This window comes from Cydia splendana, chromosome 3 (genome assembly GCF_910591565.1).
Source record: "Cydia splendana chromosome 3, ilCydSple1.2, whole genome shotgun sequence".
In the NCBI taxonomy this organism is placed as follows: Eukaryota; Metazoa; Arthropoda; class Insecta; order Lepidoptera; family Tortricidae; genus Cydia; species Cydia splendana.
This window is the reverse complement of record NC_085962.1, coordinates 24,235,559-24,250,837: the sequence shown is the minus strand read 5'-3', so window position 1 is coordinate 24,250,837 and position 15,279 is coordinate 24,235,559. Positions and strand designations below refer to the sequence as shown.

The following is a 15,279-nucleotide window of genomic DNA, read 5'->3' as shown; positions in this document are numbered from 1 at the left end:
GTTCGCCAACAAAACACAAAGTTTGCTAAGATATATTTTTATGTTGAACAGAATTAATGAATGTAGTTAGAGTCAATCAAGTCAGACCCATGATATAAATAAAATATTTTGTAATCTACAAATGCTCAAAACGTGCCTTCATATTTAACTACTTTCCAATATTATAATTTTGAATATTAAAATATACCTAGTTTTGGGTTTTTTTTGTGTAATTTTTCTTTTTAGGTAGGTGCAACAGATATTCGGTATTCGGCCGAATAGTAGGCCAATATTCGGCAAAGTGGCCGAATAGGCCGAATACCGAATAGTTGCCGAATATTCGTGGCATCTCTAGTAATAAGTCAAAAGCACAATTTTGTTTGAATTGAAAACTTCTTTAGCGGCGCTGTGCGCTTTTTTTGATGGGGAATAAAATGTTAAACTCGCAACAGCGTAAGACGTAAGACGCTTCGTAAGACGGACACGTGACCTGATCGAAAAACTGTTACAATGTCATTGAGTTTTCACTTCTGCCGGCACTCCGACCTGGATTCTCTGGACAACCGAGCTGGATTCTCCTGGAGATCTCCTTCTGCGGCTTCTGCTGGTGTGTTTTGTCAAATAATAGAATATGTCCATGATACCTACGTGGTATTGCTCAAACACCTCTAGTATTTCATACCCAACCTTAATCGATTTACTTACATGGGATGTTTGTCATTCTCATAGGGTTCCGTAATAGTCAAACTCATGTCCGTCCGTCTATCCGTCCGCGGCTTTGTTCCGTTTGCTCTAGTGCTAGAAAGCTGCAATTTGCCATGGATACATAAATCATGCATGGCGACAGAATGGTAAAATATAAACTACGAATAAAAAATTTAGGGTACCTCCCACATAAAATTTTTATTTTCTATTTTCTTTCGGTTTAACCCTAATACGGTGTGGAGTATCATTGGATAGTTCTCTCTAACAACCATTCTGTCTTTAGGATATTTGATTTTAGAAATTATGCTACATAACCTTATTATTCTTATTCCTTTGCCCAGCAGTGGGATACCATAACGAACTAAGAAAAAATAAAAAATATAATACCACGTCACTAATAAGGCAGAATAAGTAGGTAACACAAAATGTGCTTAAATACGATTTATTATTATTAAACTCTTTGACAGCCGCTGTTTAAAACAAAAGACCATCGACTTGGAAGGGCGGCAGATGGGGCACGGTCCGGCGGAAGTCGTCGACGTCGCAGCAGAAGCTGTAGCCGATGTCGATGCGGTCGGGCTGCCAGCGCAGCCAGGCGAAGTCGGGGTTGTTGCGGCAGCGGTCGGCGCAGAACGTCCACGCGCGAACCTCTTCCTCGGACGCGAATATGTCATTGATGCCGATGAAAGCTGTGCCTCGGCGCAATGATGGCTCGTAGAACACCTACACATAAAATATTTCTTTAAGGCTTCTGCAGACGTTGAAACGCGCGTGCGATTTTAGATAATTGCCGGCTGAGTAGGTGCAACGATTTCGATTGATCAAATACCGCAATGTAGCGCAAATCGCATGCAATTATTTAAGCGATAAGTAAGTGTTAATTTTATTGGTGGTGTAATTTTATTTTCATTTGTCAGATTAAACTGTCTGTAATTAATGTGTTAATAGATGTGCATGTACAGTCTGTGTGACTTTGGTGCTAAAGTCATACTAAATATGATCGAAGGAACAACTCCGTAATTGAACTATGGGATCTGATCTAGTTTGGAAACTTCGGAATAGTTGGAAACAATGCAATCCTCGTCGAAATTACTCGAGAATGTAAAGTAGGTATGTACGACTGACTATGAATTTTATTTGTCCCGTCAATGAAGCATCAATAGATTCGTGAAGTTGGAATTTTAATTCTTTCATGTTGAAAGTTCCAATTCAGTTGGAATTCTCAAGTTCCACGGACTTAACTAAGGAGAATATTGAGCCGAACGGAATTTGTCATTTCAAACAACTCTATAAACATATATGTTTATTGTTTACCTTGTAAAAGTACCGGGGCACGGGCAGCTGCTTGTTGTTGTTGGCGTCTGTGTACAGATAGAGCTCGTGGTGGTTGTTGTTGGCGTCGCGCACCACGCCCACGCCGAACGTGCCCGTGTACACGGTCGTGTTGTACCCGGCCTCGGCGATGCGCGCACGGGCGTTCTGTCAACACAATACTTTATGGGGATTTCTTATCGGCAAGATAATCGGGACTCAAGTTTGTGTATGTTTGTTGCTAAGTCAGGCACTAAGGACTGAGAGAACTTGGATAAAATACATATGGACAAAGAAAACCTGGTATAAGACTTTTTTTCCAAACTTGATCCCCAGAGGATGAAACGGGTGTCGTAATTCAGTAAGGGAGTACTAAAGGGAGCAGTTTAACGTTTGTACCTCAGTATGATGGAGTGCTCGTAGACCTTGTGCCTACACTTCAATATATCCGTGGCTCCCCGATGGCTAATTCGAACGCACACTTGATGTCAGTCAAATTCGTCGGCTATATCATTAGCCATTTTTTAACTAACTAAAATTATACTGCTACGATATGCAGGGCATAGGGTGATTCTTTGATTTGGTGTAAATAGGCGGGTCCACGGTAAAAAAATAAAAATTATTTATTTTGGGTATTTGTTTGACCATAATCAAATGTTTAGGATGCAAGAATGTTGAAAAACGTTTTGGTCCCTTTCTGTGAAACTTATCTGCGAAAATATGAACTTCGCAATTTTAAAGTATCATGTTGATGACTTTGTATGGCGTTAATACATGGTAATGACAAATTATCATTTTCACCATATAAATAATTATATATTTTTCTCACTTTAAGTGAAATATTATAGTATATGAATAAAATACAACAAAGAAAAAATAACTCTCCTTCGGCAAAGTTTGTTAAAAGAGAACATAAACAATAAAAAAGCGTTTCATGTTCTTACCGTGGAAGAATAGTCATTACCGCGGTCGAAAAATACCGTGGTTCCGTGGTAATGACTACCACGGTAATGATAAAAACTATCATTTTGTCTCATAACCCTAAACATAGTTAATGTTCCAGAACATTCTTCCAACTACATCATAACAATTCGAATAAGTTATCATATCAAATAGGATTCGTATTAAAATGATTTCCACTTACCAAGAAATAGACACACGGAACTGATACATTTTTTTGGACGAAACCACGGTAATCGAGTTATTATTTAAAAATAAAATATATACGGGCACAAATGTTGAAGTGTGTTCCCACTGTCCATTAATAGGCAACGAAAGGCGCGCGGTGGTAGTGGCAGGATCTCAGCACAGCCTTTTCTATTGGACAGCTATATGATGTGCAAGTAGCATCCACGGAAATGACGGTACCGCGAGGCCGGAAAAGTACGATGCTGCCATGTAGTTCTGTACGCCACAATTTAATTTGTGCAATCAATAATGAATGTACTAACTAATACAGTTTTAGGCACTTAGTAAATACTAGCCATAAAGTAACATTTAAATTGACTTTTAGCTCATGTTTTGATGAAATCTGGTCAGGCGACACGCGTCGGTAGTGACATTTTGACCCTTTGGAGTCTAAAAAACATAGATCTTCTTAAGATATCGTGAAATGGAAAACGGCCTGTACTAATTTTTTTTATTTACTAATACTTATAAGTATAAGACACGGTAGAGATCCAACTTCGTTTAGTACCGAAAAACGCGGGCGACATGCATTTACACCAAATCAAAGAATGACCCTATACAATTAAAAAAATATTGAATCAGACACGTTTTCGTGTTTTTTTTATAGAGCCAACTTTTTCAGGTTGCTTAGAGTATGCCCTCGCAAATATAGTTTTTTAGATACCGAGTGTTCTTTTTTCATGGCATTTGTAAGTAAATATCGTAATGTATTGAATAATGGCTGTGAACGGATAACCTGTTCAAGCCAGTCCCAGTTTCCATTGTTGAACGGCTGCCACTGCGGCGCGGCGTTGACGAAGAAGAACGTAGCCCTCTGTCCCGTGGCGAACACGTAGTCGGTCTTGGCCGCCAGGTGTCCCCGCGCCAGGTAAACGCGGTTCACGCTGATGTACTTCTCGGCCAGCTCCTGCCCGACCAGCTGCGCGATGGTGGCTATTTGCTGGGCCTGCGTGTAGTGGAGATTAATGCCGCCCGAGACACCGGGGTACATTCCACCCACTGTGAATAAACAGGTTTGTGAAATCGATGTTTGTATAGTTTAACACAATATGATTTTTGAATTACTTTCATTCAGTAGGTACTTTAATGATATATAGTTTATAGCTGATGCAGAATACATATACTCTTAATACTTATATAGTATTTATTAATAATTAAAAATACCTAATAGGCACAGTCATCATCAATATAGTATTAGCAGATGAGATGAAACAACGCGCTAAAAGTATCCGCCACCCAGGAATACTTTTCGAGATAAATATATATGTCAATATATAAATATATAAGAGGTACTTAAATCTTGCTTGTCATGCTCACCTAACCAGCCGGGGCGCGTTACTCCTGTTTGGTGCTCCCCATTCTGGGGCTTCTGCTCGTACCACACGTACAGCACTTCCAGTCGGTTCTGGTCGAAGCAGGACCACAGCAGAGGCCGCCAGACACCGGACACTTCGAAACCTATCCTAAAATATAATTCCTTAAATATACTTCCTGCCTCGCACAACTAAGCTGTGTAATGAACTGCAGTATTTCCGGACAGATAAGACTTTCAGACCTTCAAGAAAAGAGCGTATGAGAGGTTTACATGTACATACATACATGTATCAAATCATAAGTATAACGTAAAGCATACTCGACAACGAGGTTGTCGCCATAGCACCGCTGGTCGGTGGCGTGGGCCAGGTACTGGCTGTTGGAGGAGCACGTGAGGCCGACGAACTCGCTGTCCTCGCTCAGCCACCCCACGCCGGAGACTATGTTGTCGCGCACACAGGACACTCGCTGTAACCATAACATTCAAACTGAAATGGCATATACCTACTTAAGACGGAAAATGCCCAGTATAACTAACTAAATACCTACTTAAGAAAAAGTGATCAAGCCCCCGGTTGCCGAGGCCGGAATCCAACCGGCGTCTCCAGCTTAAGCAGCTAACGTCTTGACCACTAGACCATCATCCGGCCACGGCGGTACCCATTCTAACCAAATTCTCTAGTTAAGCAATCTTTGACAGGCTTTGCCCAATCCTAAAGGGGCGAGCAGTACATGCTTGATAATTTGATTTGTTTCCTAGTTGTATAAAATGGCAGCAACATCTCTCGCGCTATAGGTACCGTAATTTTGTAACAATATTTTTATTAAAATTTTCACAAATACCTTCTATGTATACCTATTGGGGTCTACGAGTATCTTGAGTCAGTTACTTAAAACTATGAATAACTAAACTTAACCCCCAGAGACTTGCCTAGTTTTGCGGCGATTTTAGTAGCAATTTCATGGCCCAACTATGAAATTTAATAACTCGGTTTGTCGCTTCGTAGTTTATTTTGTCGTACAGCCATGACATTGCCACTGAATACATAAATTAGTCATATGGTAGCTATTTCACCTTCCATCACTTTATCTAGTCAAATATGCCCCTTGTTGAGAATGACGTAGGTGGGAACAAACTTCAATTTATTATTTAAGCTTTCGGGTCCCGTGTCAACGTAGCGGTACCTCTGCATCAATTAAGTTAAAGTTAAATATTTACTATTGCCCTTGACATGGGTACATTTTTAATTAAGTTCTACATCTTTTAACTTAAGATAAAAAAGCTCAAGAGCATAAATATCGGACCGTGCACGGATTATGGGGTTATGACCCGAGAGTTACGATTTTGGACCGGTATGTATGTTCATATGTTCCCTAATAACTTCTAAAGTACTCATTATCTATCATTTGATAAAGGTGACATTCGAATTGTCTTGCTTGTGCGCTGCTTATAGGCTATATGATATGATGTCACATTAAATTGAGCAAGGCGTCCTAAATGCAAGCTAATAAACACTATTACTCAATAGTGAATTCACATACAAATCACTCATAGATTATAGATTATTATTAGTTAGCTCGTAGATTTTGATCATTTCATGAAATGCCATTTTAGAATTGATTACTTCATGATATGGTTAGGTTAAGTTTGACTTTTTCATGATGTGGCCCACCGATCTTGTCATGAAATTATTGTGACATCATGAAATGATTAATTCTTAGATCTGGCCACGACATATACTTAACATAAAGTAATAAAATAGTACTAACGGCTTCTTGGTTTACAGCCAAAAGGTTGGGGTGCACGATGGTCCTGCCAGAGCCGGTACAAGCAATGAGGAGCTCCTCTCCCTCGCGGAGATGCACCTGCCCCGTGGTCCCCGTGGCCTCCACGAACTGCTCGCCGCGCAGGTACACCGGCTGAGGTTGCCCCAGGTCGCCGTTCACTCTTAGAGCACACCCTGCAGACCGAACATTTAAATAAATTAAGCTGTGGCTCTGTGAGCTGTAGACCTCGCGAGCATAGCTTATTGGGACCGTGCACGGTGACAGCGCCACACAGCGGTTTGATCAATCAACAATACGAAATTTTTAATTTAATAGAAAAAAAGAAGTTTAAGTGAAAAAAAAAAATACAGAAAGTTATGTCTTGCTGGGGTTCGAACCGAGACTTTCTGTGTGCAAACAAAACAAGTGAATGTTTGCAAAATGCGCCATGATAGTTCTAAGCTAAGCTGACGAAATTCGGATACTCATTCTCGAGTAAAAACTAAATAATATCTAAATATCGTCTAAACCAGCTATACAATTTTTCTGCATTTTTTTGCCATTTACTATGTAAATATGTCCCAAAAAGAAAATACTCTTATGATATCGATACGACTATTTGTTTAAGCGCGAGGTATCACGACTCGTCCATTTTTAAAAAATTCCAAAAACCGGATCGACAAAAACAATTTATTTACTCATAAAATCTGGTCACAAAATTTCACGAAAATCGGTTGAGAATTGTGACCTGTAGAGGAGAACATCCGGACAGACATACAAAAGCAAAATGCCCCAGTCGAAACGTAGACCTTCGCTACACTTCGGTCAATAAAACAAATAAATCAATATTATGGGACATCTTACATATAAATCATACAAGCGATCTTATACGAAATTGAGTTTCGTAAAAGATCGCTAAACATGCTCATCTCGTTGGTTTTCACTGTCAATAAGTAGGTACATTTTTATTATCTTTGGCTTTCTCGAGTCGATTATATACAGAGAAAGCGTTTTGTATGTCGAAGGCATGTCGTCATTACCGATAAGATTATCTGTAAATAGATAAATGTATTTTTACGTCATTATTATGATAGCCCAATAATGATGATAAAGCAGTTAGTAATGGCTACAAATATAATGACCACCAAAAAATACTTTGGTACCCTAAATAAAAAAATCATGCTTACCAAAAAAAATTACTGAACACCAAAAAAATAAGGCCAAAAAATACAAAAGTACCACCATTTTAATTACGACTGCACTTCAAATTGTATTCAAATACCAAATATATTGAATGATCACCAAAAATCATTAATGATCACCAAATCTTGAAGACCAAATTAATGCGATATTTTCACCTAAATAAACCACTATGATTACCAAAAAATGTATACATATTACCAAATAAAGTAAACTGATGCCAAAATTACTAGCCCCTCCCGCTCAACCCCCCGTACCCCGCACCGCATACCTACCTTACCTAATCTACTTTTCTACGAAATGCTACTAAAAAAGTGGGCTAGGTTAAGTTTCAACTGCTACCCACAGATACGAAATGCTACTAGAAAAGTGGGTTAGGTTAGGTTTGAACTGCGACCCATACAGAAACGAAATGCTACGAGAAAAGTGGGTTAGGTTTGCTATCCTATTAAAGCAAATGACTCCAAAATAATCATTCTTCTAGAAACGAAATGCTACTAGAAAAGTGGGTTAGGTTAGGTTTGAACTGCGCCCCATACAGAACCAAACTGCTATCAGAAAAGTGGGTTAGGTTAGGTTTGAACTGCGACCCTTACAGAAAAGAAATGCTACTAGAAAAGTGGGTTAGGTTAGGTTTGAACTGCGAACCTTGCAGAAAAGAAATGCTACTAGAAAAGTAGGTTAGGTTAGGTTTGAACTGCGACCCTTGCAGAAAAGAAATGCTACTAGAAAAGTGGGTTAGGTTAGGTTAGGTTTGAACTGCGACCCTTACAGAAACGAAATGCTACTAGAAAAGTGGGTTAGGTTAGATTAGAACTGCGACTGTTACAGAAATAAAAAGCTACTAGAAAAAGGTGACGAAGTGGATTAATTAATAGGATAACGATAATTATATTAAATATTTGCACATTTTTAGTTAAAATGTGGTTACAATTTTGGTGGTAATTTACTATTTTTGGGTTTACAATTATTATTTTGGAGTCATTTGCTTTTATATAATATTAAGATTTAAAAATTTGGTTATAATTTTACATTAAAATGGAGTTCTAAGTTTGATGGTCATTTACTATTTTTGGGTTTACAAAGATTATTTTGGTGTCATTTTCTTTAATAGGATAGTAAGATGTAAAAATTTGGTTATCATTTCACATAAAAATGGGGTTTGAAATTTGGTAATCATTTACAATTTTTGGGTTAATAATGATTAGTTTGGTGTCATTTCCTTTAAAAGGATAGTAAAATGTAATAAAATTGGTAATCATTTCACATTAAAATGGTGTTATAATTTTGGTGATCATTCATTATTTTAGGGTGGTAAAATAGATTTTTTTGGTATTAAATTTTACTAAATCTGGTGATCAGTTAAATAGCAGCCGTTAGTAATTAGGATGACTCACGCTAGACCGGGCCGTAGCTTCCGGCGATTCGTTTTCTATGGAAACCACCACGTGATCACCGATCAGCCGTCATATGTCAATGACATGTCGGACGCTTCGGCCCGGGCCCGGCTTGGTCTAGCGTGAGTCATTCTTTAAGCATCATGATGTTATTATATTAATAGAGACCACTGGTAGAGTTCGTAAACTCATCTACACTTTTAAACTTTTACGTGAATCTGCTTCTGGTCAGATACTTAAAGCTGTTTACTTAGCCCTCTGTCAATCAATTTTAAACTATTGTATACTTGCCTGGGGAGGCTCTGGTAAATCGTTCATGATAATTTTGGAGCGCGCACAAAGAGCGGTTCTAAAGGTCTGTTTGGGGCGTCCCCGTCGTTATCCAACAGCTGAACTCTTCAAAGAAGCCCAAGTCCTGAGTGTTCGCCAATTGTTTTTGCTACGTGCTATCTTATATACTCATATTATGGCCAGTCGTCTGCCGGATCATCACTCGCTCACTTCAAGTAGAATTTACAGTATCCCTAAACCTCGTGTTCTCACTTCCTTTGCGCAGCGCTTCTCGGCATTTCTCTTCCCGCACATTTACAATAAAGTAGTTAAAATTTGTGACATTAGGCACTGTAACGTATATGAGGCAAAGAATCGTATACTAAACCTGCTAAAGTCTTGGAACTACGAGGAATCAGAAGAAATTCTGAATCCTTCCCAAGTGACTCCTTACTCCTCGTACTCATAGGATTACCTCTTCATTCCTCTTCGAGTTCAGTTTCAGTTTTTCATAAAGCTCGAACACACTTAAATCTAACAAACTTTTACATTCATTAAATTCTTAGATTTTCATTCACACACTTTCCACTCCCTTCTCACAACAAGCTTACAAACACACTTGTTCACACTCCTCTTTCTTTCCTAATTCCTATTCTTATGTTTAATATATTTATAATTTTTTATCACTGGTAACTCGTGATGATCATGACCCCCGCGATACAGGCCATGCCTAGTGCGGGGTTCACTGTAACGTGCTTGTTAAACTTTTACTGTCAATAAAAATATTGTTATTGTTATTGTTAATACACATACTCGTAAAGCAAGTAACAAAGTGTTCCCCAATAAGGACGGCTCGATATGAAATAAATAAATAAATAAAATAAATAAATAAATATTATAGGACATTTTTACACAAATTGACTAAGCCCCACGGTAAGCTCAAGAAGGCTTGTGTTGTGGGTACTCAGACAACGATATATATAATATAATATATAAATACTTAAATACATAGAAAACAACCATGATTCAGGAACAAATATCTGTATCATCATACAAATAAATGCACTTACCAGGATTCGAACCCGGGACCATCGGCTTCATAGGCAGGGTCACTACCCACTAGGCCAGACCGGTCGTCAACATAAATGACTAAAATATAATAAATAATATATACATACATATATTTTAGGCTTTTTAAATTTAATTTCAAATATAGAACGTAACGTCTATCCGAACACTTCACACTCTTAACCCCATAGATTTATAAGGCGTAGATCGAGTGTTCGTACATCCCTAGTGAAGCCATTTCAAGTGCGACGTCACGTCGCACTCGTGTCACCGTATTCGAACGGCCCTGGCAGTACTCAAGGTCACGTCGGTTTGTGTACACCTCCCGTTTAAAAATCAAAAACACAGGAAAAATGGTTGTTTGTGCATTGAATGGGTGTCACAACGCATCATATCATAAAAACAAACCGACTTACATTACATTTCACGCGAAAGTATAGAGTTTAATGTGATATTTTTACGTAATCGTAACTACAAAAATCCAATGTTTCGTCAGCCGCCATTTCTTCTAAATGTTGCCAGTGTAGTGAATATTTTTTCCTCCAAATGGGACATGACGTCTACATTTTAAAATAAATACGCTCAATTGAATTTCATTGTACTGAAATTAATAAAATTATAATTAAGTTAATTATTTAGTTTTTTTCTTATTTTTATTATCTGTAATGTTCGCTTCAGTTTTCTGACTGATCTGCTTCTTTCTGCGATATGGAAGAAAATAATTAGACTAAATCGGAATGACGCAATCATGGTATAATAATATACTCCGCCTGGTACTCCATTCCCGTCTTTTCTAGGTCACCTAACTGACACGGGCCTACGTCATCATGCGACAGCGCTATATGATAATATGCGATAGCGCTATATATAGCGGCCATGTTGTTGTGACGTAGGCCCGTGTCACTCTGGGAATGGAAGACCATGTTTTATTAGACTATGGACGCAATATGGAAACATTGGAAACCGACTAAACACAGTCGAATATGCTTTGTCATATTTAAATTTATTCTTATTATTTTATGCACATTTATTTTGTTGAATAAAAAAAATAGTAAAAACTTATCAGCTATTTATTTAAACCTTATTTCACAAAGTACAGAAATGCAATAAATCCCAAAATAAACAAAAAGCTTTTGCTACAAAATCGAATCTACACACTTCCAAATTATTAATAACCAAGGGTGGATGTTGTTAAAATTCCCCTACTTTGAGAGATGTAAATGAATACTGGCAGCATATTTTGTATATATGTGTGTGTTTGCTGAGCGTAAAACACGAGCGTCGCACGCACACATCCATCGTATTTCGGCTTCACTTTTGGCAGGTTCACCGTATGGGAAGTATCTGTCTATGCGTTATTAGTTTAAGCTTAACCCTTAAATGCATGACTTTTTCTATTTGCCTGAAATGAATATATGTATCACATATTATAGCCGATTATAGGAAAAATTGTAAAAAAAAATATAACTTCGATTTTCTCTGCGAAATCAGTGTTAGAAGTTGAATTGGCTAAATCATATTTATGTGAATATGTAATTTTCAGTACTAGATATATGATTTTTTTTACTACCATTAGAAAGGTACCTACACTATTTGTGATATACCTATGATAAAGCTTTTAAATATAAAATAATTACAAACCCCGAAAACACCGTTCAAAATCACATTTGTTAACTTCTGGATTTTTCCAAGCTTTACGACTTTTCGTCTTAAAACGAATGTAATTTTTATAAATTACAAATATTGCGTAAAAAAAAACCATTAAATCATCACCCTACTACTTGACGTTTGGTATAAAGGTGCGTTCAAGAACGTAAGCCTTTTTTTTTAATCTGTGAGCTGTCTAATGCTTTGTAGACATTTGGCAACACTATGCATTTAGGGTTAACAATAAGAGAGGCTTTAGCTATTTTGTTAACATATACCATGATTACCATGTTAATAAAATAGCTCAAATATTTTGTTACCATGGTTTACCAGTACAATAAAATTTGACACTGGGTTAATACGCCGCTTAATGGGGTATTTTTTGAGTTGGCATTTGTGTCTGGGTCTTATGAGAAAGTTAAGTTCTTTTTAAAATAATCTATTGACATAATTGGTTCGACGTAGGTACCCAAGCTGTTTGAAAAATACTATAAAGGTATTTCTTAGGTTTAGGTGGTATCGAATACACCTAAAACTCACAACATTTTTGGAATTAAACTTGAAAATATCTTAATCATGAATCTAGTTACCAGAGTTAGTACGCGTAGCGGCGGTAGCGTTTACATTTCTTTTGAGATACTGATTGGCGAGCCAAGCGTCTTGGTAAGCATCCCATTGATCGGCGTCGAGTGCGTACGCCAGCTCCCCCGGGTCGGGCAGCACGGTCGGCGACGCCGCCGCCGCCGCCGCTAGCGCCGCCACTACGTACCCCAAGCACCTCATCTTCTGACTATTTATATTGGTCCACAAAGAATAAAGGCAACCCAAAATACGGGCTTATGCCAATCTTTAGTGAGTTGACAACTTAGCTATGGACTATTCCAATATAATCGAGCGTTTCGCCGAATTTATACAAATACTCAACCATATCTTATTTGAGTCAATCAAAACTGTACGTAGGTACTTGATAAAGCTTCATCAATCAGTTTTATTTAGAAATATCTCGTTGATTGATTTATTTGGCACTAGGTATAAGGCTCGGCTGATAAGAATTCAATTTGATGAAACAATATGGTTTTGGGAATGTGTAAACGAATGTTGATAAAAGGTGTTGGCGCGTGATAGCGGGGTGATGGGTGGGTGTAGTGGGTGTGCCATGTTGTACGGTCACCACGCACTAGCACCTTGACAATAGAGGCGTGTTCAAATATATGTGAGCACCTTGGCCGCTACGATATTCTTCAATTTTTTCCCGACAGATATCAACTTCTTCCCGCCGTGTACGGATATCTGTTAGCGACTGTAGCTGGCAGCATTTTCAAACTTTTGAAGACAGGGTGGGACAAACGTGGTGACATAGACAATAACGACAACTAGGCGGCTCCATGTAAATCGTTTAGATGAAGCAAACATACCGAATACCTTGATTATACTAGCCTCTGTCCGCTACTTCGTGTGCGTGGAATGGTGATGATTATTGATAAAAAGCTATCCCTATGTCCTTTCTCGGGACCTAAACTATCTCCGTACCAATTGTTGTCTAAATCGGTTCAGCAGTTTAAGCGTGAAGAGATAACACACAGAGTTAATTTAACATTTATATTTTTTTAATTTTTATAAATTTCTTTATTTCAATAACACAACTAAAATAACAAGTAAAAGTTACATTTAAGGTAGGGAGGTACATACATCAGTCTGATTTAGGCACCACCTACGTAAAGACTAATTTAGTTACAAAGTTATACATTATATTATGAGACGAATGAGTCCTTTACTCCCCGTACTAGTTAAAACTGTATCACGGTGAAGTAAGATTCGTCACCCGCAAACATAATGAGAAAAATAAGAGTTGAATATACATTTATGAGACGAACATACAAAAACAGCTGACGGTAACTTGCATTCTTTCTAGCATGCGACATCGGCATATTATATGTACAATTATAAGTAGGGAAGAAGTTATAACCTTAGGTACAATTACTCGTTATTAAATAACATTATTAAGTGTTATATGTAGGTACCTACTTATATACATTTTACCTACTTATTATTATCGCCGCTGCTGTCGTATTAGAGCCATTAGAGATAACACATAATTTGCTTAAACCGAATTTAAGCTGTCACGAGTCATATTAATTTTCCGGTTCAACGTTCAACCCGCATCCGAAACAGCTCGCGCGTGGGGACTGAAATACAATACCTACGTGAGGTGAGTACACCCGAAATTAATTAATAGGTTAAAAGTTTAATTGTGTCGCATTAAGTAAGAGCCAAGTACCGAGCACAGTTTGCGTATGACGTAGCCCGTGACCCGATTACAAGAATGCTTTAAATTTATTTTCTACTTCACTCTTGTTGCGCCGTGGGGAGCAATGTTAATGAAATGAAATTGAAAAATCTCTATTTCTGACCTTAAAAACTACCGACATATTATAAAATATGTCTTAAAACTAGAAATTTGAAAACTGCAATGCATTACAGATGTAGTGCATAATTATTTTCCATCGTATTTTTACGGAAATTTACGAACGTGTCTTGCTATTTCAGTCACGTCAGTCTCGGTGCAAAAGGTACTGACATTGACTGAACTAACATGACAAATACGAACGTTTCCGAGATAAAGACTTTTTAACATAAAAATTAAACCGCTGAAAAAACTGAAAAGCAAACAATAATAAAACTTTTAAATTTAACCTTAATAACTAAGTTCTTAAACTTATATAAGTATACCTAAGTAATTTTGAGCCGGCGCCTATCATTTAAATTCCTCATTTTCCGGCGAAGGGGCGTGTCCCGCCGCGACGCCATCACCGCGCATCACGCTTTTACGTAAGTACCTACCTAATTAATGAAATTGCTTGTTTGGCGACAACGTTAAATTACTTAGGTATACTTAAATAAGTTTAAGAACTTAGTTATTAAGGTTAAAGGTTAAATTGGACAAAACTGGTGCTGAAATACATATTCGAAGAGGTGTACACAAATAATGTAGGAGAGAGGGGGTCGCCCTGTCTTACGTAAGACAGGGCGACCCCCTCTCTCCTACATTATTTATTACAGTTTTACAACATATTATGAAGAAACTCGATTGGTCAAAAAAAGGCATAAACATAAAAGGAAAATACTTAAGCAACTTACGCTTCGCTGACGACCTAGTCCTTTTCTCAGAGACAGCATCACAATTGGAAGAGATGATAAACGAACTTGACTGTATTAGCCGTGATATTGGTTTGGAATTAAATATTGACAAAACGAAAATCATGTCCAACCAAGCTCATAGACCTATTTAATTTTCGTCGAAAACAGACAGATAGAGTATGTAGAGCAATATATATACTTAGGTAAACAACTGTCTATATCAAAGTCTAGACACTGTGACGAATTAGAAAGACGTATTACAATGACGTGGAATAATTTCTGGAGCCACAAGGAA

The 15,279-nt window shown here is 37.7% G+C and overlaps 1 protein-coding gene across 1 annotated transcript; it reads right to left on the bottom strand.

Moving 5' to 3' along the window:
* Positions 1-1,138: 1,138 nt before the first annotated feature.
* On the bottom strand, positions 1,139-12,629 carry LOC134806834 (uncharacterized). Its single transcript, XM_063780228.1, has 7 exons — positions 12,437-12,629; positions 6,268-6,458; positions 4,817-4,965; positions 4,501-4,646; positions 3,920-4,182; positions 1,999-2,163; positions 1,139-1,407 (listed from the first exon to the last, which is right to left on the bottom strand). Exons 1-7 carry the CDS (start codon positions 12,627-12,629, stop codon positions 1,159-1,161), a joined length of 1,356 nt encoding a protein of 451 aa, XP_063636298.1. The 3' UTR covers positions 1,139-1,158.
* Positions 12,630-15,279: the final 2,650 nt, after the last annotated feature.